The sequence below is a fragment of the Elephantulus edwardii genome, unplaced genomic scaffold (genome assembly GCF_000299155.1).
Source record: "Elephantulus edwardii isolate Elephantulus edwardi_28Jun2011 unplaced genomic scaffold, EleEdw1.0 scaffold00077, whole genome shotgun sequence".
NCBI lineage: Eukaryota > Metazoa > Chordata > Mammalia > Macroscelidea > Macroscelididae > Elephantulus > Elephantulus edwardii.
Window position 1 is genome coordinate 10725945 of NW_006399827.1, and position 24240 is coordinate 10750184.

Here is a 24240-nt window from a genome sequence, read left to right on the forward strand (position 1 = left end):
TTCATCAGCTTCCTCTCCATAACTGTGGCAGGGACACTTAACCCTTCCCTGGCTGCTAAGAACCTATTCACTGGGGGCTAGTGTGGCAGGAGAGGGAGCGTTCAAGAGGAAGTGCCTCTCCTTGCCTAGTTTCCTTATCTCTGGGGTCTGGAAGCTAGGGTAGAAGCCAGAGATTCAGGTTGAAGGAGAGTGTCTCATCTCCCAAACACGGAGCCTTCAGGAGCCTAGAAGGGGAGGCTCCAGCCTGCATGGAGGGAGGGGGTCAATCTCAGCCACCCTAGGAGAATGGAGATTCAAAGACTTGCTCCCCTTTTATTGGGAAGTATCCCCTAAACACCCCTCTTCATTTTGGGAAGGTCTCAGAGTAATCGGATTTGGAGGCTGAGATCTGCCCACAGCGGGGGAATTATCGATCGCTGCAGCGCTGCTACACATCCGTATTAATTAACCCAGACACCCGCCTGGTAGCTGAGTTGTTTGGATGGGGGGAGGGGAGAAGTGGGGAGTCCTTAAGGAGAATGACATTTCTCCTTGAGGGCCCCTGGGGTCCAGATTGGAGAGTCTCAGCCCAAGAAACCTTTGTGACCTTCCCCAAACTCAAAGTCTCTGGACTTCTCAGCAGGGGTGAGCCTAATTTAGTCTCCACGGTGGACCCCACACACAAGTCTCCTAAGGGTGGAATCAAACACCTCCCCGCCCAGTTCCTGTAGGCCCCTGCAGACTGCTCTGTCAGAGTTCCCATTTCCCTAGCCCTCTGATGCTCTGTCTCTGGTGACTATTACGCAGAAGACTTTTCTAGAAGGTTAGTCTCCCCTAACAACATTCCTTTCAACTTCCCAACGGGAGAAGCTCTGGGTAGTTTTCGGCTTCTTTTTGTCCTATGTCAATGTCCGGTTTGTTAGTGGTGGTAGTGATGGTATTATATGGTCTTCTCCTTCCTCCTACCCCTCCTTCCAAAAAGTGATTAAAATCTGTTAAAGGATTTAATTAAGAGAGTTAAATGAAAAGGAAGGAGGCGCAAATGAGTTGGGGAAAAAACCCACACCAAAGCTATTCTCAACGATTAAATCGCCATTTTAGCAATATAATGGAGTTTGCATCCTGAAAGGGGAAATCAACGCTCATATCTCATCAATAATTCATAGAGTTCGGGATCACGCAGAGGTCAGCAGACGCGGCCAGAGCGCCGGCCTACGTGGGGCTCCGGCCGCTGCCGCATACATTACGCGCCACTGGCCACACTGCCGCCACCGCCACCGTCACCGCCACCGCGCTCCAGGCCCAGGGAGGGGGCATGAGGACAGGTTGAAGCGGATTTTTCCGTTCTTCCTTCTGCTGAATTCACACAAATCCAGATTGTTGGCTCCAAGTGAAAGTGGGGGATTTGGGAACTGGAGTGGACTGGACTTGGCCAGTTCGGATACTGGCGGAGCCTGAACATCACCTCGTTCCCAAGTTTTTAGCTTTCTTTTTCCCTTCTACCTTTTCTGTGTGGCGTAGGCGTCTGCTGTAGTGATCTCTGTAAATTTCCTCTTGGGCAGGAAAAGGATCTCTCTCGTTCTCTTTCTGCAGCATCTTCTAGCTTCTCCCCAAGCCCCCCCCCCAAAGGTGGTTCCCAGGCTGCCCTGGGGCCTCGTTCTCCGAGCGGATCCGGGCTGAACCCGCAACTCCCGCTCCACCTGCAACCTTCGAGAGCAGCGGCCAGTGCTGGTGCAGAGATCCCTGACCTTGGAGTCATTTGGGGTCGAGATACATGCCTCTAGGAAGGAAAGGTAGCTCGCAGGCCTCAGGCCTGCATCCTTGGCCAAGATAAGGTCCAGGCTAGGTGAAAAAAATGGAGTGCCCTGGGGCTGTATTTAGGGGGAGACCTGGAAGGAAGTTCCAGGTCTTGGGGAGCATTTCCATTTAGGAGGTACACACAGGATAAGCCCTTTGTACTAGCCTTTGAAGGCTTCGTTCTTGCTCTCTCCTCCACTCTTTTTGGTTTTCTGACTCCCAGGGGCTCCTAGGGAAGGAGAAAGGAAACATTCCCGGCGACAAGTGGGGACCTAGGAGGCGACATTTGGGCGGAAGAGAAACCGAAAGCACACTGGGTTGCGCGGTAAGGCCGCTGAGCTGGCGGAGGCAGAGGCTGTAACGTCCCGGAGCTGCCAGCAGAGTCCGCCTCAGACCAAGTTCACAGCCAGGCTGTGGCCTCCGAGGCGCCTGCGAGGGCTGTGCAAGGTTGGCCCCGGGCAGGGTCAGCCTCGCGCTGCCCAGACACTGCGGCTCTCTTGTCCGCTCCCATAGAACCCCTGCCCCACGCTCGCACAAATTCTTCTTCACCCCACAAATAACCCTCTTCAAGTTTAGCCAATTCTGTTGCTCCCACAGGTCCCCTGGCCCAGTAACTGTAGCCCCACTTAAGGTACAAGAACGGAGGGCGGAGGTCGCCCAAAACCTTTTCAGGCATCCAGCGAGAGATCCGTGGGAAATGAGAGAAAATAAGGCCACAGTCTTTTCCCAGAGAATCATTTAATAATCAAAAGGTTGCTCTGCTCCAGGTTTGAGACCCTAAGTAGGGTGTTTGGCGGGGGGGAGGGGCTGAGGAGGTGTATTGCTCTTGGGTTTTTGCCGAAGGCACAGCGGAGTACGACCCAGGGCGTTGAAGACAGTGTTATTGCCCGAGGGGTCGCAAAGTTGGAGGGTCAAAAGTTTACAGGCTGCACGCGGACCCGCGGAGACCGCTAGCGGCGGGGTCGGAGTGCGCGAGGGGGAAAGGGGGCGGTGTATGGAGGGAGCAGAGGGGCCAAGCGTTGCAGCGTTGCGAGGTGAGAAGAAGTGTGAACGTGGGGAAGTAGGAGAGCAAAAGTGTGAGGGGGGAAAGAAAGAACTGTCGGGGAGAAGACACTAAGGAAGAAACAAACCTCTCTTGAAAAACTGTGCTGGTGGTGATAGAAAGGTGTGCAAAAGGGATCTATTTCCGTTCCCAAAGAAAATCTTTGAATCCCATATAAAATCTAATTAACACCTACCCAGCCTCACACATTTGAGAAATTCAATTACCTCTCGCATCCTTGCAGGACTTTGGGGCCAAAGAAGGCTTCCAAGGTGGAAAGCCTGATTTTGGCCATCATCTCCACCTTGCTTGTCCCCAAAGTACTAAAAATGGCTTCCCAAAGGCAGGGGCCTTTTGGAGGGGGCCCTACTCCCTCCAGGTTGGGTCTAGGCAACTGAAAGCCCTTTGCCTTTCTAAACCTCCATGTTGATCTCTCACTCTCTCCAAACTCTGGTTTTAAGAACTTAGATATTGAAAGAAAGTTAGCTGGTTAATTCTCTCACTGTTTCCCAATCCTCCACTTTCATCTTCCTCTGGGGTCCCTGGTTTCCCATTTGGAGGAGGAGGAGAAATGCAAGGGAAAAATACTGAATGGCCTCATGGAGATCTTTTTAACTCGGGTTGAAACAGCGACCTGAAATGAACCTTGATTCCATGCATTAGGCTCAGCTCATAAGTAAAATGCTTAGAGAGACTGTAATTGTAACACCAGGGCATATGCCTATTTTGAGTCTTTAAATAACTGTTGCATTATGAGATGTCATCATATTCTCTTCTAAGCATTTCATAGAGGTAGTGCTGTGGGTGTGAGTCTTGAGAGAAAAGAGACGTAAACATGTGACTGTTTATAAAGATGCCTTTTGAAATGTGGCTGGGAGAGACATAGGGGGGGTTTTGGCCCCCAGTGTTTGACTAAAACAATTGTTACTTCTCCTTTTTTACTCAATCAAGTGAGTTGCTCTTAGGAGAATTTCCTGAGGTTCAGAAGAGGTAGAGGTTAAAGTCTAATGTGGGAAGCCTATCTCTTTCCATTCCCTTTTGGCCTCCTTCGGCTCCATCCCACCCAACTTAGGGCTCTATGGAATGAGGCAAAGAAAGAGAAGCCTCTGACATCACAGGCCAAACTGGATGCCTTGTGATGTTCCCTCTGGACCTACCTATATTCAGGGATGCCACTCTAACAGCATTCTCTCTGGGTTTCAGCTAAAGTGGAAGGGAAGTTGCCTCACCCATCTCTGCTAGTCTCTAGAAGCTGGAGAGGTGGGAGAAAGAAATGCAATATAGGCAATCCATCCACTTCTAATTCCAGAGAATCAAATGCAGAGAACATCTCTGGACATTTAAAAGGCCTCTTTGATTTGCTCCTTGTGATTGTAAGAGAGGCAGGAAAAGAAGTTGTAATACAGATAAGAACTGGTGTTTTGGGGGATAAGAGAGGATATTGTATTACTTATAAAAGACAATTAAAGACTTTGAAAGCCAGATTCTCCCAAACTTTGACCACTGCAATCCAGTCCCCACCCCCCAAGGTTCTTTCTATCTTCTCTAAACATGCTGGGCTGTGATCCAAAATTGGGGAAATGGAGGGGTCATGTCTGGGTCCTGGAGCTTCCAGAGTTCCAGTAGTAATGAAGGGATCTCTGGCATTTGGACAGTAGAGTCAACAGTGTGATCTGCTAGTAGGGTCATTTGGGGGAAAGGATTGAGGGGAAGGGACTCTTTCCAGCCTGTTGTCAGGGACCCAGATACCAAAGCTGCCCTTCTCCTCAGCTATCATCCTTCTCAGGCTACAAAAACACTCCCGTGGAATCCCACCCTTTCCTTTTTTGCCCCCAAACCAGAACTGACAAAAACATAGGCAAGTTGAAAAAATCAGAGTGGCATGGCTGCGTCCTATCCGAATGGGATATTTTTTTGAAGGGAGGGTGAAGGGACTCGGTGATTCTGGAAAAAAAAAGTGTTGAGCTGAAGAGGATGAGCTGAATCAAATTCCTCGTCTGTCATTTTTCTCCCAAGTAATGACCTGCGCAAAATTCAATATGACGGAGCGAACTGCGCGAGCGTATTCTAGTAACTGCCTGCTCGTGGGGGAGGCCTGGAGAGGGGTGAATCGCAGGTCACGGCGTCTAAAAATTATTAAAATGTTCGAGAGCCTCGTGACGCGCCTAGCTGTTTAACAAAGACTGCCAAAGTATGAGATTAATACGAAAACTTGCGCTTGAAAAACAAAAACACAGAGAAAAGAAAGAAAAGAAAAAGAAAACTGGTTTGGGCCTCCGGCCTCAGAGGGAGCCAGTGGCTCCACTGCCCGCAGCCACGGACACAATAGTGGACGCGATCGAGCGCCTCTGCGGCCAGCGAAGCCGCGGCAGACCGGGTAGTCCAGTCCAGAGGGCTGGGGAACGGCCCGGTGAGTACTCATGTCGCCTGCCCCTTCGGGCCTTCCTCTCCCCAGGGCTGGCTGAGGGCTCGCTTCCTCTCTGCCCTGCGCCTCTGGCCTCTCCCTCTTGGCCAACGACAAGTGAAGGATTCCGCAAGGGCAAGACACTCCCGGCATGGCGGTTGGGGCTGGATAGAGAGCGGTCACAAGCAACCTGTGGCTGCCAGGAGAAGGGAGCCTCCGAAGGACCGGCGAGCGCAGAGGAGGTGGCTTGGGGACGTGTGCGCAGAGTCCCCGTTCACTCGCTCTTATTTTTGTCATTAGAGTCTCCGCGATATTAGTGTTCTTGAGGGAGTGGGGATGCGAAGGGAGCTGACCGCCCTAAAGAAACCTGGCTTGAGAGCGTCTGGTAAACCCTGTCCTGATCCCTGGCGATGGGCTTGGGGTGGGGTGCACGGGCGTCTCTGCGGAAGGGCGGGTGGCGGCTCCCAGCGCGCACAGGAGAAAAATCTCCGCGCTCTGTCCCTGGGATCAGCTATCTCCATCAGCGGCGGCTTTGGCCTCCTTTCCTCTCTTGGGGTGCTAGAGGCACCTGGGCCGCGCCCCTAGTGGAGTGTAGAGCAGCACAGAGGCCGGGTGGCCACCACAGAGGCCCTCCCAAACTTCCGAAACGCCAACGGGTTTGACGGGTTTCCAAGAGAGGCGAGTAGAGGATCTGGTCGGATGGGATGGGGGAGGGGCCTGGTCGGTCGGAGTGGGTCGTGGAGCCTGGGCTCAAGTGATCTTTAACAAGACTTAGAAAAATCCCTCCTTAACCCTGGGGAGCTGGGTTTGGGGTGCAGATGAGTCCTCCCAACGCCTTTTGTCTGTGGGCTCAGAGCCAGGCTCCAATTGGCCTGGCTGCCCTGATGGGATCCAAAGCTAATTCATGGACTCTCTTGGCAAGGACAGTGACTACAGTATATATAATAGTATTGTTTTGTTCTCAAGTATGTGTGAATTCAGCCTGGTTCAGAAAATGTTGGTGTTAGAAACCAGGCTGGAGGCCAGCAATGACAGAACCTGGACTTGGGAGGGGAAAACCATAGGTGCAAGCCTTACTGCACTGCAGGTGGGCTCCCCTCCTCCCTACCTGTCGAATCCTCAGAGGCGAAATGAGCAGAGACCGCTGAAAACAATTTAGGGCCTGTAGTATGGTGGTCAGAGGTTTGAGGATTTTGTGTTGTTGCTGTATTTGTGACTGCTTTCTAATACAGTGATTTTTGACTGAGGGATGCAAGTGTTTCTTAAACCTAGGGAGAGGGTAGGGCTGCCTTGGGGAATTTTCTCTCTGACCCTGTGAAAACCTTCAGCTTTCACAGTCCAGGACTAAGAGATTTCTAACCTCTATCCTCAGTCTCACACAGCTTAGTCAATTGTGCAGTTACTGGGAACCCCAGAAACTTCCAAAAACCCTACATACGTTTTGGCCCCTTGGCCAGCAACCTTGGCAGGTGGCTGGGCTGAGCCTGTGTGTACTGTATACCTTTAGATAGAGAAGATCTGCCTGAGGCTAGGGAGGTGGGAGTTGGAGAATCGGGGTTCCTTCCTGTACCTCCCAAAGATGGTCTCCCTCTTCTGGACCCCAGGAGGTGTGGGAGGCTGGGAGGGGCCAACATATCATCTGGCTAGATCTTTTATGGTTCCTCATTGCCCTTCATTCGGAAATGAAATGCTTTTGATCTTTTTCTCAGGTTGTAAACGGAATTGCCCGTCATTAAATATCCGGGGCCCCATCTGCTTGGTCTTCCAGCATTTTTCTTTACAGCTGTTTCTCTCTCTTTTTACCATTGAATTTTTCCAAAAGGACTTTTATGACACCTCCTTCACACCCAGTCGCCTCTCCCTCCTCCCTTTCCTGAGAGGCGCCTAGGAAAATATCTGAATATTCGTTTGATCACAAACTAAAGGCTTAGAGGAGTACACAAGAGCCGATTGGGGTTTTGTTTTTCTTTAAAAAAAAAAGCCCTGGGGAAGGGGAGGGGCACTAGGGCACCCAGAAGGGCCTGATTCTGACTTCGTGGCAGCCTCAGGATGACCCTTCCTCCTTTTGTGCCTAGCTAATGTTTACATCTCATAATTCATGCGCCTCCGGAGTTTCTCAGCGGCCCAGAGGTTCGCATCCCTTTACAGACCGGCTGCTTTTATTTCTCTCTCATAGAAGGAAGGAGAATGGAAAACCTTATAATTCCAAGAATGAACCCTGAGTGCCTTTTCCTGCTCCCAGAGTTCAAAGCAGAACAAAAGGAAATAAAATTCAAGCATTCAAACCGCCCTGCAAACGAAGAATGCGCGCAAAGTAGGAGAACGGAAGGATTTCTGGGCCGAGAAGATCTGTCTGTCTTCTGTATATACCCTGTAGATCCGAATTTGTGTAAGGAATTTTGTGATCACAAATTCGTATCTAGGGGAATATGTAGTTGACATAAACACTCCGCTCATTTTCTTTTTCCAGAAGAAAAATAAAAGTATACGTTTCCCCCTAAATAAGGATGGTGCGATGAAGATGTGAAGACTTGTTCCTTTCCTGTTTCTCGCTTTACCCCTTCATCTTTCCCTATAGTTCAACTGGCTAGAGACTGAGAAATCATTTGCCTGAAATATCCCCACCAGTCCTTGGGAGCCTTAGTTCTTTTTCACTTCTAGTAAGAGGTTAATGTTGTTGATGATGTTTTCCATTTACTCGCCCCAAGTCTGCCTCTTTTCCATTCTGGGCTCAGGAAGTCTTGATTGAAAATTTCTAATAAATATTGTTTTCAGTGTGAGATAGCAAATTAAAAATCTAATGGATCTAATGGATCCTGAAGATTCCTTTCCGTTTGGGGTTCTAAGAGAGATGCCTGGGAGCCCACAATTCTAAGGGGGTTTTATTGTGTGTGTGGTTACCTCTAGGGCTCTTTCCCCCAGCATCACTAGGATGCAAAATTTCTATTCGCTGTGGCTGCAGCGACATTAGCGGCAATTAGAACATCTGGGCGCTCACGGTTAGCATTGCTCGGGTGGCTCTGGAATTAGAAATTGCTATTCAATTTGCTTTCTCAAAAGTTACAAGGGTTCCCCCCCCTTTTTTTTTTTAAACTCCAGCACTCATCTTCAGTGTATGAAACCAAGTCGTTTCTCTCAATTTGAGTGGTGTGGTGTAGGGGGAAGAGTGGATCAGAGAGAGGGACAGACGGACTGACTGACACAGCCCAGCTAATAGAGCAGCTAAATGTGATTTGGAAGGCGAGGTCTCCCCGAATTAGTGCATGCATTTCCTATCGATCCAGCCGCAGTTCCATTCATCTCTGACAAGTCCCTCTCACACCCGCCGGCTTGCTCCTCTCTCACCCCCTGCCCCTCCCCATACAGCTGCAGAAAAAAGCCCCATGCTCAACGGCCCTGTCCTATAGGGTCCCCCTCTCAAGGCAGTGCCCCCAGCCCTCCACTCACTCAATTCCTCCCAGATGTAGGGTATGTAAGGCTCCCTCTTTCGATGGGTAAGGGTGGGAGACTATGGGAGGCAGAGAATTCAGGGAGGAGGCGAAGCAGAGCAAGAGGGGCTACACCGGTAGCCCCAACTTTTGAAGGGATTCGGAGGCTGCGCTCTGCTTAGCGCCCCAAGAGATCCCCTAGTAGAAGCCTCTGTCTTTCTCTGTTGGACAGCAAGGCGAGAAGGGGGTCGCCCCCAGAGAGCCCTATGTAAATCCTGGTATTGGGTGAGTGGGGAGGTGGGGGGAGAAGAAGGGGGAATAAACCTCTTTGGCTGGAGTAGGGTTCTGGTGTGCAGATTTCCTTATCCGGGAATCGCAGGCGGGGCGGCCATTGGCTCAGAGTATCACGTGGGTCCCTAACTTTGTTCACTTGACAGTAAGTAGGAGGGCTTTCGGAAACAGGAAAACGAGTCAGGGGTCGGAATAAATTTTAGTATATTTTGTGGGCAATTCCCAGAAATTAATGGCTATGAGTTCTTTTTTGATCAACTCAAACTATGTCGACCCCAAGTTCCCTCCCTGCGAGGAATATTCACAGAGCGATTACCTACCCAGCGACCATTCGCCGGGGTACTACGCCGGCAGCCAGAGGCGAGAGAGCGGCTTCCAGCCGGAGGCGGCCTTCGGGAGGCGCGCCGCGTGCACCGTGCAGCGCTACGCGGCCTGCCGGGCCCCCGGGCCCCCGCCGCCTCCGCCGCCACCCCCACCGCCCCCGCCACCGCCGGGGCTGTCCCCTCGGGCTCCTGCGCCGGCGCCCTCCGGGGCCCTCCTCCAGGAGCCCGGCCAGCGCTGCGAGGCCATCAGCAGCAGCCCCCCGCCGCCTCCCTGCGCCCAGAACACCCTGCACCCCAGCCCGTCCCACACCGCGTGCAAAGAGCCCATCGTCTACCCCTGGATGCGCAAAGTTCACGTGAGCACGGGTGAGTGCGTGGGCACCCCTTCCCCCTCCCACCCCGGCGCTTTACACTGAAGGGACCTCCGAGACATTGGGAGGGGAGGGTGGAGCTGGGGGAAGCCAATTGTCCCCGCAGTAAACTCGCCATTGCGGGAGATTTACGGTCGCCTGTTTTCAGAGTCACATAATTACATCCCCCATAAATTTTTATGGCCTGGTGGGCCCCGCGCCTTTGAAGTCAGTTCCCCATCTTCTTCACTATTCTCACCAGCCACTTTTTCGTCAGAGAGATACTGTCTTAGCGAAGCTGGAAGTTGGGAGGGGTGTGGGACGTGGGGGAGGAAGTGAGGAAGAGGAAATTTGTATTTAGCGGAGAGTTGACTTTAACTCCCAGTATTTCTTTTCCCCTTCCCCAACCCCCCTCGTCTGCCTCCTAGTCCCGTGAAGTAGGCAAAACTTTTTACCGGGTATAGACTGCTTGGAATGGTAGCCGCGAGGGTAGGAACTAAACAAGAAAGGCAAGGTTTAGAGAGAAGCCCCCTCCCTCTTGCACCCCTCCCATTCTTTCATCGAGGGGCCCCAGGCAAAGGGGAGAAAGAGGGTGGGTTGGTTAAAACCTAGTGAAGAGTCTTCACACACACACACACACACACACACACACACACACACCCCTCCTCGCCTCACCCCTCTCCCCGCCCCGCCACCTCTGGCCTGGGTACCCAAACAACAAGCGCCACCCCCCCAAAAAACCCTTTGAACTCTCCTGCTCTTCCTTGGGTTCCTCTGCCGTCCCTTTTCGTCCCCCGAAGTAGCCTGGTGGGGGGGGGGGGGGAGACTGTGTTGTTAGCTGGAAGGAAGGGCTTCCCCTCCTCCCTTTTGGGGCAATAAAACTTTCTCTTTTTCCCTCTCTCTGTGTGTGTCCAGTAAATCCCAATTACGCCGGCGGGGAGCCAAAGCGCTCTCGGACCGCCTACACTCGCCAGCAGGTCTTGGAGCTGGAGAAGGAATTTCACTACAACCGCTACCTGACCAGGCGCCGAAGGGTGGAGATCGCCCACGCGCTCTGTCTCTCCGAGCGCCAGATCAAGATCTGGTTCCAGAACCGGCGCATGAAGTGGAAAAAAGACCACAAGTTGCCCAACACCAAGATCCGCTCCGGTGGCACTGCCGGCGGCGCAGCCGGAGGGCCCCCTGGCCGCCCCAACGGAGGCCCCCCAGCGCTCTAGTGCCCTCCACAAGGGAGTCTAGAACCAGGGGCGGGGTGGGCCTCGAGCGCTGTGAGGGCGGGAGGGGCCCTGGGGCTTGGGCCTCGAAAAAAGTACCTGCCCTCCCCCCACTTTGTCTATGAAGGAATAAAGGCAGAGAAGGAGGGGGAAGGGAAGCTTTATTTATAGAAACGACAATGGGGAGCCTGGCGAGGTCCCCCCGGAAGCAAGGTTCAAGTCTCTTACTTTCTTCCTTATTAAACAAGAAAGAAAGAAAGAAAAAGACAGAAAGAGAAATGGGAGGAGGCTGCAGCTCCTCGTTTTCAGCTTTGGCGAAGATGGATCCACGTTTCATCTTTAATCACGCCTGGCCCAGGCCCATCTGTCTTGTTTACTCTGCCGAGGAGAGGACGGGCCTTGGTGGCTACCATTACCTCGACACTCGGCTAACAAATGAGGCTGGCCCCGGCCGCTGCCTCTGCTGCTGCTGCCACTGCTGCCACTGAAGTCGGCCTGGATTCCCTTTCTTTGTCTTCCACTCCAGACACCCTAAGAAAGCACCTTCTAACTGCCAGATAACGCAGTGTTGTGGCCACGGTAACAAACACACACACAAACACACACGCACAACTTCCTTGCCCTTTCACAGGGGACACTTCCGTACCCTTTCACCAGGGACACTGACTGCTCGCTCCTTTCCACTTTCGGGGGCTGGTAGGGGGCAGGAAGGGAGCGAGAGGGGGCAGTGGCAGCCTTGACAATGCAGGAGCCTACAGGGAAATTGAGGCCAAGCAAAAAGAGACTCAGAGACTGGACGAGGGCCTTCTTCTGGAAGGCAGAACCGAGCCAGGCAGGTTGAGCAGCCGGCTGAGCTCTTGGAGCAGGCCCAACCATCTCACCAATCCGGAGCGCTGCAGTGGAGGCTTGCTCTCTCAGACTGAAAATGAATGTGAAACTAGGAAATAAAATACTGTGCCCCTCCCACGCTGGGAGGACAACGTTGCAGCAGAGCCCATTCCCATAGTTTATCATTGTTGCGTCGTTTATTATTATTATTATTACTATTATTATTTTATGTCATGTTCGTCCTTTCCTGTTCTCTTTCTGACATTCCAAACCCAGCCTCTTCCTACCTCTGGGGCTGCCTAAGTCTAGAATTCTCCCCTGGCGTGAAAATGTGTGTCCTGTACAGAGTGACAATAGAAATAAATGTTTGGTTTCTTGTGACCAACACGGCGTATTTTTGTTGAAACCTTGATGTGCAGATATGGGCAAACGCCACTCAGCTTGTATTTGAAGCACCCTAGTTGGTTCGCCTCTCATTGTATGTAGTTAAGGATATCCCCCTCCAATGGTCCAATGGCATTTCTTTCTCAGTGGACTCCAAGTTGTGAAAGCTGGTTGTTTTCCGTTTGGAGTGGGTGTGTTTTGTTTGGGTCTTTAATCTCCCCTCCTTTAGCCCCAAAATGGCTTGAAAGGACAGGGTGGGCTGCCTTCAGTTTCTAATATGGGGGGGTGTTTCATTGTAGCACACGAAGAGGCTTAAGTATGGCAAAGCCTTTCATACTGTGATTTATTTGTCATAAGCAAATAAAATGCGGTTAAGCTGTCTCCTTCTAGACAGACGGCTCTTTGGTTATTAAAGTTCCGAGGGAGGATTCCGTGAGGCCAGCCTCTTTCTTCCCCGCATAAGAAGGTATTGCTTTCCTCTGAGGTGTTTAAGGCTTTAATGAGTCTAATTTTTTGCACAGATGTTTCTGGGTGTTTGCAGGTTTTCAGAGTATTTTTATATTACAAAGGAGCTAGCCGGTGCCATAGCTCAAACTCTGACAAGCAAATAGATAATCAAGAAGACAAATTGCCTCTTTTGTGAAGCCCTGCTCCTGTATTAATTTTCATTTTCTTTCTCATAGAAAGTATCGAAAGTGCGACTGGGGACCAAATAGCTTTCTGTCTCGGAGGTTCCAGTCACCCCTAGAATAGTGTGGGGGAAGGGAAAGGGGTGCAGATGACCCTCAGAAGCTCTGGCAAGGCTTGGGCCACCTTTATGCAGCGTCTGCTGAGACGTTCTAAGTTCCGGGCTCCAGGTACTGGGTCCCTGGTCCTGTGATGGTCCTGGGTACAGCTGCCCTGTTTCCAAAATCTTAGAAGGACTCGAGGAGAGTGTATGCAATTCCAAATCAGTTATAAATTCCATCTCCCTCTAAAAATAAAAATAGCTAATTCCACCTATATGTTTTACTATTATTATTATTGTTATTATTATTTTTAATCTTCTCCTAAGCTTCAGTAGTTAGAGATTGGGCAACTAGGGGGCCTATGTCCACAGCGGGAAAGAGAGCTTGAACTAACTCGCCATTTCCATGCTGCTGGAAAACTCACAAAATATCACCCCAGATCTGGGGGATGAGCCCCGTGAGCTTTGTTTCAGTCACATCTCTCTGCGATGTTTAGTTAGAAGGAGATGTGGCAGCCTTAATAAAGGGGGGAAATAGTTCTCAAGAAGCATATGCCCCACCCCAGGAATGTCTCTATAGAACCAAATCAAAGCTGCTCCTTGGAAGGTATGAATAGAATTAAAAAAAAAAGATTTCTATGGAGCTTAAAGTTCACAGCCATTCTGTGTAGACAAGAGCTAAGAAAAATGTGAGAATTATACAGAAAACCATTAATCACTTCTTTTCTTTAAATACGTATCCTCTCTCCTTTGTTATTATTCAACAGCAAATCTCTGCAGACCGGCTGTTGGGGGAAAAAAGTGTTAGCCGTCTCTCCGGGATCTTCGAGGGGGCAAAAATTTGGAACCATAAAGTTGCAAACTTTTTTCTCTCAGTTCGGAAGAAGCTGCTCATCATGAATGCGGTCGGTGGAACTCAGGCGAGAGGAGGCGAGAGGCGCAAAGGTAACAAAGCCGAGCTTGAGCTGGCATTTTTGATCCTTTTATGAGCTCTTTTCACAAATGAAAGAATAAACACTCTCGCCTCCTCCTTTTTCTTTTTCAACTCTCTTCTCTTTTAGCTTTTTATGGTGGGTACTTGGTCAGGTTTGCTGCCTTTTATGATGACTGATGCTTGGGTCAGAGCGAGAGCGGCCTCACACCTGGAGAGCGTTTGAACTGGTGGAGAGGGTGGTGTGAGGGCCCCTGAAAAATCCCAGAGAAGGTTGTTGGCCAGGAAGCACAGAAGTACTTTTCTGGTTTGAGGCAATGCAAGGGGGCCTGTATATGTGTGTGTACCTGCATGTGTAGCAAGGTATGCATGTGGCCAAGGTGTTCCTGTGACTTGTCACTCTAGGAGGTAGTATCCCATATGGGAGTTTACCGTGTTTACCGATGAATGGGATCTTCCTGTGGAATCTAGTTTGTGGAGGGAATCATCCAGTCTAGGAGCTGGAATATTGGTTGGATGTGTTTGGTTTTTAATTTTAATATCTAGCTTGGTATTCTAGACAAACATACGCTACTCTCTGGAGCAGGAAACTGCTCTGCTTACAGTCAAGCTTTGAGGTTTGATACCCAGAAGTTCCTCTTTTCTGCTTTATCTCCTTCATCTTTCTACCAGAGTCTGGGCATGCTTGTTGTTTTCCTTTTGCCCCCCTCTTTTCAGGATGAGAGAGTCCTGGTCTCTGCCTCAGACCTGAAAGTGCTGGCTCTTTTTCCCTGGGGCTCACTGAAGGTTTGAAGGCGGGAGGCTGGCAGGAAAGAGAGTTCATGGAGAGGCCACGTTTTCTAGGCGATTAGCTCGGTATTAGAACCACAAACTGACCTCGGAAGCCCCTTGACCTCTCTGAGACTGGACATTGTGCTGGCTCTTGCCTCCTGCCCAGGAGGGAAAGTCACACCTCACTGGAGTGGGGTCCTCCAGCTGCGGTGTAGGATGTGGTGTGTCCCATCTTCTCCATCTCTGACTTGCCCCTAAGCCTTTCTTTGCTTTCTTAAAATTTAGGAATAATTTTTTCTGTTACTGTTTATTAGATAGAAAAATAATAAAAATTTCTGTCAGAGGCCACAGCTGGAAGGGAGACAGGGTACTAGTCTGCTTCTCTGTTCAGCACCCTTCCCTGGGCCATGCTCCAATCTGCCCCCCACCATCTTTTTCTCTCATTTCACTGGGAATGAGCTGAGGGGAAAAAAGACAAAGGGAAGCAAGAAAGTTAGAGAGGCCCAATCCACTGGATGGTCCAGGAATAAATTGTTAGGTTCAAGAAGACAGTAGACTCCCATTGTGAATATACCAGCTCTTGAGATCTGATCTTCAAATCCAAAGCCTCTCCATCTATTTTCTAAAGTTTCTTTGTTTAGAAGGCTATTAATATACTCACCCTCACGCCCTTTTTTTAAGCTTCCAATCCACCCTAGCTGCTCACAGAGCCTGGGGAGTACCTCATCCACCAGAAGAGTAAGAAAAATGGAAGGAAGGTTGATGCACTCTTCTGATCATATCACCACAGCTCCTAAGTTTTCAGCAACTTTTTAATTAACACATGAATGTGAAGTTTGCTAGGAAGAGGTCAACCTCAAACATAGAGCTTTTCCAAATCTGTATTCTATTTGTGTCTCAAAAACACACATCAGCCGTTTTCTGCCTTAGAATTGAGACAGAGACAGTGAGAAATACAGACACATTGGCCTGGACAGAAAAGAGGAAATGCTTTCCTCTGGATCAGGCTAGAAGAGATAGAACCTTGCTTGGATGTATATGAGGTGTTACTTTGCATTTCATAAATTGTTTCCTGTAATTTGAGTGACTTTGTCTCTGGAAAGAAAGAACTAGAGTTGGTTGTATTCTCTCCTTCGCTGTAAATAAATATGTAATAAATATGTCATAGATAGAGGGGTATACATAGAAGACTGGCACCATCTAGAAGGAAAGGAGATGAGCAGTAAGCGGAACTGAGCACTCAGAGTTGGTAAAGATTTGCAGTTCAGGGGAGATGAAAAATCATCATAACCATTGTGGACCCCAGGCGACAAAGAAAGAGATAGTCATCTGAAACTACAAGCCCACCAAAGATTTTAGCCTCACAGACCAGAACTATGAACTATTCGTCTTCCCTTACTCCTGGTCTCTGCTTTTTAGAGTTGTCAGGCTCCCCACAAGACCCCGCAACCCCAGGAGCCCAGTGGTGCCTTACAGGCTCACTTTCCACAATCCTGGTCGTTTGGGCTGCCTCCTGAGTCCTCCCAATCTTTTGATCTCTCTCCCTCCCTTCCTTCCAGTTACCTCAGTCCTCTCCACCCTCCTTGGCTATTGGCACCAGTCTGTCACCCTCTAAAGCCAGACTGGGGTGGCCCAGCCCTGCCAGGGCCTTCGGAGGCCTCCCCAGTGTAGGCGGTGGGTCTCCCTGGGAAACCGCGGCTAGGAAGGGGGTGGGGGGTCTGGATGGAAAATGGAGTTGGGAAGTTTCCCAGCGTGAGTTGAGCGCTGACGGATTTGTGATCAGCCATAAAACCGGCGCGTTCAGATCCGTAAATCAATCTCGCCTTTCTCACAGTATAAACGTTCGCTTTATCGGCCTCGCTGAGCTCGAGCTCAGGCGCTTGTTTATTTGAACACGGACATTCCCAGGATCTGGACAGAGTGTGGACATTTTAACAGACCTGCCCCGCGTGTTTCCGTGCCGAGCCTTTTACTGTTCCTTTTCTTGTCCTCAAAGAATTCCTCGGTTTCAGAGACGCTCTTTTCTCACACTCTAGCCTATCTCCTCCCTCTTTTTTGCCCATAATTTTCTTTTAAACTCAGTGGAGTATTTTCCACTGAGGGACCATTTTTAATGGGTTTGTGGACAGGACCTTCACGTAGCTGCCCTCACTGGAGCGGGAGAGCACTGAATTCAATAACAGTCTGGGTTTTGTATCTGGACAATCAAAGGCGACCACCGCCCACCCCCCCCCCCCCCCCCACGGAGTTTGGGCTGTGCCGGCGCTGGGACCCCATGCGGCAGGAGCAGGATTCCGAAGAGGCCTGGCAGGCTCATGCCTCTGGCACAGGTCACTCTGCTGCCACAGGTCACTCAGCCGCCGCCACCAGATCGTTTGTGACTGCTCAGTGCTGACTGTTTCTTTAGGACTCTACAGCCTAAACTTTCTCCCTTTCTAGCTGCTTTTGGTTCAGGTCCCTCCAAACAAGCTGATGGAGGGAGGTTGCTCAGCTCCCAGCTTCTCCACCCTGAACTACATTTGCTGTTCCCAGGCCCTGCCTGCTCTGTCAGCTGGGGTCGGTGGCGACCCCAGAGCTGCTCTAGATAAGAAGGAGAATGTGCAGTGAAGGCCGCCTTTAGAGATGTCTTTTCTGCTCCCCTTTATACCTCTCCCCATATACTGTGTTCCGGAACTCCGGTTCTGGTTGGAGTTGGTTTTAGGGCCCAGTTTTACTTGAGGATCTGGGAGAGGTTTTTGTTTTTATTTCTGAGTGGAAGGCCTCCATGTGTATTTCTCTCTTTGGGCCTAGGGAAGGGATTTCTCTCATCCCTGGAGTCTGAGTCGTTAATATGCAACGCCCCTCTTTAATTTTCCATTGATCAGTTTATATTATCTGCTGACTGGAAGCTGGGGGTACTGACACCAGGGAAATAGGGACAGGGCTACAAACTTCAAAGCCTCTTCCTCATCCCACCCTTCAAGTTCAAATATGTGGTTGTTTTCATATAGGGGTTAGGGGCTGAGACAGTGTGTGATGTAGATGGAGAGGCTGAGTGTCTCCACTCTTTTGTAAGAAATCATCCTTTGGGTCTTTGTCTCTACAGCGTCCTCTTAAATTGGTCAGTAGGCGCTGGTTCCCTATAGTGTTACAACACAAGGAGGGAAAAGTCCCCCTTGTGGTTATCCTCAACTCTGGAAGCTCCAGAATCATCTTTTTCCCTTGTCCTTTTTCTGCCCCTTCACAAGGAATTACAAAGGATTTAAGCAAGAATTAAAAACAGAACCCCTTTTCCATGTATATATGAACTTACAAAGTGTTTCATTTCAAGCTGCTCCCCTTAAAATTCTGTTGATTATGTAGGAAGGGGAGAGTGGGTCCAACTAAAATAAATATGCCAGGAGTCCAAGAGAGAATGGAGTTGGGGTGGGGGAATCTTAATCCTAAAAGAAGCAGAGAGAAAAATTGGAAGCTGAGAAATCCAGGGGCTCCTAGAAAGGCGCTAAAGCCCACCCCACCCCCACCCCCAGACGCCCCTGCAGACTATTTCTGCACCTCCACGAACTAAGCAGAAGCAGGAGGAGAAGGGAGAGAGGAGAGGTGGGCTGTGGGTAAGTGGTGTGTGTGTGTGTGTGTGTGTGTGTGTGTATGTGTGTGTGTGTGTGTGTGTGTTGGTTAGAGAGTTGTGGAGATAGTAGATAGAGACGTGAGTGTGAGAGAGCAGAGAAGACCTCTCTACTATTCCATTGGTGGGTTGGAGGGGGACCTATTTTGCAGGAAAATTTCTCCTCCTGAAGGGGAAGGTCATAGTGGTCCTTTGAGCCTGAGATCGAAAGACCCCCTTCCCCCTCCCGGTCACGTGATTCATTAAATAATTAATGCCGAGGTTGCAGAATAGATATGTATTCGTCAGGAAAATCGCAGGCTTGGTCTCCCTGTTTCTGACGTGCAATTCAACTGTCCTTTGAAAAACAAGCCTGTACCCCGAGAAAAAAAAGACAGGGGGAGAGAGAGGGAAAGAGAGAAAAAGAGAGGGAGGCAGCAATAAAACTGCCCCGCAGCCGGAGCCACACCGCGGGCTGGGGTATTGTAAGTAGAAGGGATTTCTCACTACCTACCGCGTCTTATATGTCCATGTAAATTTATTGTTTGTTATTAATGTTATTGTCGTAAAATGTGACAAATAGCCATCTTCATTTCCTGCCATTTCTCTTCACACGGTGCTGTGTGTGTTTATACCCATTGAGGCATTGCATAGGATTTTAGGAATATTCCTCTTCTCTCTCTCTCTCTCCCTCTCTCCCTCTCACTCTCCTCCAACGTTTTTCTTGATTTATAGCAATATGCGTGTCAGCTTCTCAGCCAGCACGCCAGCCATTGTGTGTGTGTGTGTGTGTGTGTGTGCGCGAGCGCGTGTGCGTCTGCGTCTATTTGTGAGCGAGTTGTGTTGTTTATGGCCATGTCTTCGATAAATCATTTCTCATGGAAAATGATGGGGAAGCTGGGCTGTTTCTGTGGCCGGGAGAGAGTCGCTCTCAGAGGCACTTCCTCCCTCTCCGCTCTGCTCCCAGGAGTTGGTTATTTCAGACAATTTACAGTAATATATCAGCAGTTAATATGAAAGCTCTATAGCTGGAAGTCTTAAATTACAGCATCTGTGATTATCAATTAAGGCAAGATTTGTATAAATTTGGTAAACCAGAAATGCCTCATTGGCATATAAACCCAGTCAAAGACCACGACCTAATATAAAAATTATATTTGTGACTGTGATAAGGCCAACATTCCTACAGCAACAGACAGGGTTTCTTCTTCTTCTTCTTTTTTTAAGTAGCTTTCCTCCAGGAGTTTGGCTTCTCCAGCTCTGGCCCTGGGTTACAAAACCCAACTCTTGAGGCAGAAGGAATGTGTGGACAAATGAGGTGGAGGCAGAGTAAGAAATTACTGGAGTTGAGGGCAAAGATTTTTGTAATCGATTAAGACCAAATCGAAGTCCTCGTCAGTTGATCGGAGCGGAAAGAGTTCAGTTTTTGTAGCAAAGCTTCATTTATAGGATGGCTGTGTACTGGGGGGCAGTGTCGGTGGAGAAGGTTCTACCCAAATTTGGGGAGAGAGTAGAAGCAGAGGGTGAAGGGCAGGGAGAAAAACTGGAAGCTCTGGCTTCTCATCTCCTGGTTAACAAAATAAGGAAATGAATTCACACCCCAGTAGCCTTCCTTAGACCTCCTGAAACAAAGAAAGTTTCCTTAGTTGTGAGGGAGTACATATGTTTGAGTCTAAATAGGGGAGAAGTTTCCTAAGTTTTTCAAGGAGAAGTGTTCTAGGAACCAGGTGGTCCCTGAAAGTTGGTGTGTCTGAGAATATGGGATGTGTTTTGTGTTTCTCTTCCTAAGTTCCAATTCAAGGTGGGAGCAGATGGGGTGTGGACTGGAAGAAGAGAACTGATAACTTTCCCCTCAAGTTTCAAGTGGAGGTTTCAGTCCCTTCTCATTAGGGAAGTCTGTTGGTCAAGAGCAGAGCCAGAGGTGACTTCTGGGGTCATCTTATACTGTGCCCCAGAGTTATGATAAACGAGGGCCAGAGGACTTAGCATTTTCGCCAAGTCTGGTCTGGCCAGAGGCTGCTTGTTCCCTGGCTGGAGGCTAGCCAACTGTCTTTATAGCCACTATTAGCTGTGATATTTAACTCTGTCTGCTAGTGTAAACCTTTGAGTAGGGAAATTAGAGCCATACCAAGCCTGTGTTAATTATTCATGACATCAGCCTCATGGAGTGATGGCTTAGGCTCCAGTGTTTGAAGCATCCAAGAGTTTGCTCCCACACTCTGCTCCAAATGGGTGCTAGTCCCATCCTAATTAGCAGGTGGATTTGTGGGTGGGTGGGAGTGGTAAGGGTTTAGGGAGAAGGTCAAGATACTAAGGCTAGAGTGCAGGGTGGCCGGGGTGGGACAAGGCTGGCCTAGAGAAAAGGAATAGGGCAGATCCTGGATTCAGAGGCACATTTAATATGATTGGAAATGATAGGGAGATGGGGCAGGATGGTGGAGGAAGCAAAAAGGCCTGAAGGATAGTGGGCTCCAAGCCTTTCCATCTGTCCTTATCTACCCTGCTTTCCATCTCCTTAATTGTTGAAGAATTTCTCTTTTATACATTCCCTCTCTCTCTCTCTCAGGGTGGGGATAATTTCCTTTTAGTCCTTCCACTCTTGGCAAGTAAAAGGTGACCTTAATATACGGAAAATACGTTCACCAGAATTTTGGCCAAAATATGGTTTGGAATGGGGAGAGGGATCAGGGGAGTGGTGGAAAGAGCACCTCTACCTTGGAGAGTCTGACAGAAGTGAAAGAGAAGAGGGGGAAACTGATTCTTTTAGCTTCTGATTTAGTCTGTGTTGGAGAATAGGGACAGAGGAGGGGCTTAAGAGTTCTTGGCTCAGATTATAGATAGCAAGACAGAGCTGGGAGCCAGTCCCACAAGCCTCGACCCCATGTCTCCAGCTTCTCTCCTCTACCACTTCCCTATCTCCCCTCCCCCAGCTGCCTTCATCTGTGACGTGAAGATCTACACCCCCCCCCCTTTTCCTCTTCATTCTCTTAACCCCCTTTAGGTCTTTGTCTCCTCTGGCCCTGGAGAGGGGATGTGGTATTGATACTCCTCCCCCACCCTTTCCCCAACTAGAACACAGACTCTTCCCCAGGAGACAAAAGCAGAAGACTGTCCCTCTCAACCATTATCATTTAGTCACCAGCCTCTCATTAAATCGACCTATGTGAGCTCTGATGCCTTCCATCTAGGCCTGCCCCTCAAATCAGCAACTTTGAAAATACTTTGTTATTGTTTATGTGTGTGTGTATGTGTGTATACATACATACATCTATGCATTTGGTTCGTTTACTCACAAAACATATGCTTCTATACTCTAAATTGTCCTTTGCTTTTGTGCTATTTAGTGAGTGAGGAAGAATGTATTCTATACAAGGGGTTCTAGGCAAGCTAGCGGTGTTGTCTTCTCCTCAGCCTCTCTACTGGTATTTTCTTTCTCTGTATCATGGTAGTTTTTAATCCCTGTGGCCTTGAGAAGCCAAGCAGGTAATGCTTAAATGAGTGGACGATTTGGAGAGAGAGAAGAGGACTAAGAGGATGAAGGAAAAACAGAGGGAAGCAGAGAAAGTACAGGCAGCAGGAACTCCATCTGGAGTAGGAACTCAAGGCTGCAGCCAAGGAGAGGGTGACAGGGAGAGTGGAGACAAAGACCAGTCAGAAAGAGAAGCTGTCCTGGAAGAAAGGACCCATCTTCATTCTCACTCTCCCCTCTTTCACTCTCCCCCCACTTTTTTCTATAAGAAGAAGGGAAGTGGAAAGAAAAATCACTAAGAGAAAACTGGAGTCTCTTCTTTGCCACTTTCTCTTTAGAAGAGTATCTAATAGAAGGGTAGGTTTCCCTGAAGATGAAAATGTCCTGAAGCCAAGGGCTCTGTGTCACTCCAGGTAGAGAGGAAGGTGAAGGAGAGAGGCAATGTCATCAGGGAGTCAAGGAATGGTTTTTGGAGACATCTCTAAATTCTTTCCAAGGCTCAGTTCAAAATCACTTAAGATGTGGAGAGACGCAGAGTATGTGAAGACAAAAGAGCTGTGAAAGAGGAGCAAAGATAACAGAAATGGTTAGAAGCGCCAGAGAAGAGACAGAATGCAAAAGAGACCTACAAAAGAGCAAAAACATAGATACAGAAATGGAAAAAGTGTCAAAACACCTTTAGAGAAGAGCCTTCTGGAGCTTCTCTTGACTTTTCAGGCACATTCATCTTTCTTTCCAGGCAACTGACTTTAGAATAGGCTCTCAGGGTGCTAACTCGGGTGTGAGGCAGCAGGGTAGGAACTTAAGGGTCAGGAACCGGTTAACATAGACGTCTTGATTTCTTCCACCATCAAGAACTTAAGTTGGAACCTCCACAGTTCCGCCCTGGGCAAGATGGTGGTGTGGGATGATCCCAGGCTCTGTCTTTCACTCCCAGACCCTAACAGCCTCCTCTGGCCTTCCGTCACCTCTGAGGCCTCGGATCTTCTTCCCCTCCTTAGTGTGTTCAGGAGCTGGTCTTCCCACACAAACGAACTCTGTCTTTCACCTCCAATCCCCATCTCCTGGAACTTCCCAGCCTTAGCAAATGGTTACTGCGCTCCCTGGTTTCCTCCCTCCCTGATCCTTCAGGAAAAGAGAAAAAGAGCAAGTTTCCACCGGCTCAAGCAGCTTTAAAAGCGCCGCGAACCTCAAATCTCCAATCTTGGGCATCTTTCCCAGCCATTGCCCTGCTCCCTCCATCTCTCTTCTCATCACCCTCCGCCCCCACTCCCCAGCCTGCGCTGTCCTGACCAGAACTTCTTCTCATCTCCCCCTTTCTTCGCTGGGCCGGACATATGGAACCCATTTCACTGGTGACATTGAAGAGCCGCCCGTGCGCCCGCCTTCCTCCATGGCGCCCCCGGCGCTCCCCTCGCCTGGCCGTGCCCCCTGTCACTCGCTTCTCCCCGGGTCTGGCAACTTGGCTGGCTCGCTAAGCCGGGACCCTAGTTCACAGCGTGACCCGCCGAGCCGCCTGCAGCGCCTGCCTCCGGGAGAGGGAAGCGGGCTTCTCAGGAAAGGGGGCACCCGCCGGGCCCCAGGGCAGAACCCGCGCATCCCGTGCGCCTGCGGGCAGCTCTGGCCGAACAAAGCCGGGGGCGGGGGCGAAGGCGGGGGCGGGGTGGGGGCGAGCGCATCCGGGCTTCTCCCCGCGCTTGGCGTCCCGTTCCGGGGCTGTTGGGCTGTGGATGACCAGGCTGAGGCCCGCCGCCCCGCCCCAACACGCGCTTCCGGTGCCCCTTCCCCCTCCCCGTCCCGCGGGGACCCGTCAGGCGCTGGCCGCGGGGCTCGCGGGAACGTGCAGGGCTGCCGGGCCGGGATGTGGCTGCCGCGGGCCCGGGTGCCCAGCTGAGTCCCCGAGGTGTCCAGGCGCCCCCCGGAGTGTCCCGGCCGCTGGGTGGGCGGTGGGCGTGGGGTGGGAGGAGCGAGGTGCCTGGCTGCTCCGGTTCCGCTAGTTAAATCCCATGCGGCGCTCGCTCTGCCGGATTCTGGTCGTTGTTTTTGTTTTCTTAAATTTTTTTTAGTAATTTTATTGAACATTTACAGAGATTTTGGATTTCCATTCATTCATTGTTGCACTTTTCTCCCTGCGTTGTTTTAGTTTTAAAAGTGCCCAGGTAGCGGGTGTGGGAGAAAGTTTGCCCAGAAGAACACGTGGTCACCCCGTGGCCCCCGCCTTTCCTGGAGTCTCAGCGACAATCGAGGGGCTTCCGACCTTGTAAATATTTTTTTCCAATTTTTATTTTATATCGATTTACTTGCAAAGTTTGTATACATTGTTTGTCCCAACGTAAATTTGAGATGAAGCTCAGGACCCGAGTGAAGGCCTGCTTGGCAGTGGAATGGGCAGAGCCACCGAGCCCTCACAAAGTGCAAGCAGGGGTCCGCCCCGGGCACCACTGCCGGACTGCAGGAAGCGTGGCTTCGGCACAGTCACTCCCGGGCCCTGGACAGTCCTGCAGGGGGCGGGGTCCCCGTGTCGCCATCTGGGCGGACTGGCGGCGACCTGCGCCGACCGCCCGGTGCTGGACGTGGAAGGGGCGGACGGCGGGCACAGCCTTGGGGGCGCGGGCCTGGGTCAGCGCGTCGTGTCGCCGCGCGGGGTGAGGTCGGGGCACAGCGTCCTCGGAGACCGCTTCCCCTTCTGCAACTTTCACCCCAGGTCCTCTGTCCCCCA

At 50.4% G+C, this 24240-nt stretch overlaps 1 protein-coding gene across 1 annotated transcript; it reads left to right on the top strand.

Annotated features, from left to right (window-relative positions):
• The first annotated feature begins 9173 nt into the window (after positions 1–9173).
• Positions 9174–10831, top strand: HOXB4 (homeobox B4). Its single transcript, XM_006889340.1, has 2 exons — positions 9174–9630; positions 10530–10831. The coding sequence occupies exons 1-2, from the start codon at positions 9174–9176 to the stop codon at positions 10829–10831; spliced, it is 759 nt and encodes a 252-aa protein (XP_006889402.1).
• The last annotated feature ends 13409 nt before the right edge of the window (positions 10832–24240 follow it).

Excerpts from the sequence above, each read along its gene's own strand:
- HOXB4 (XM_006889340.1), top strand. The coding sequence starts at position 9,174 with ATGGCTATGAGTTCTTTTTTGATCAACTCAAACTATGTCGACCCCAAG. Across the intron at positions 9,631-10,529 it reads CAAAGTTCACGTGAGCACGG|TAAATCCCAATTACGCCGGC; the intron begins GTGAGTGCGTGG and ends GTGTGTGTCCAG.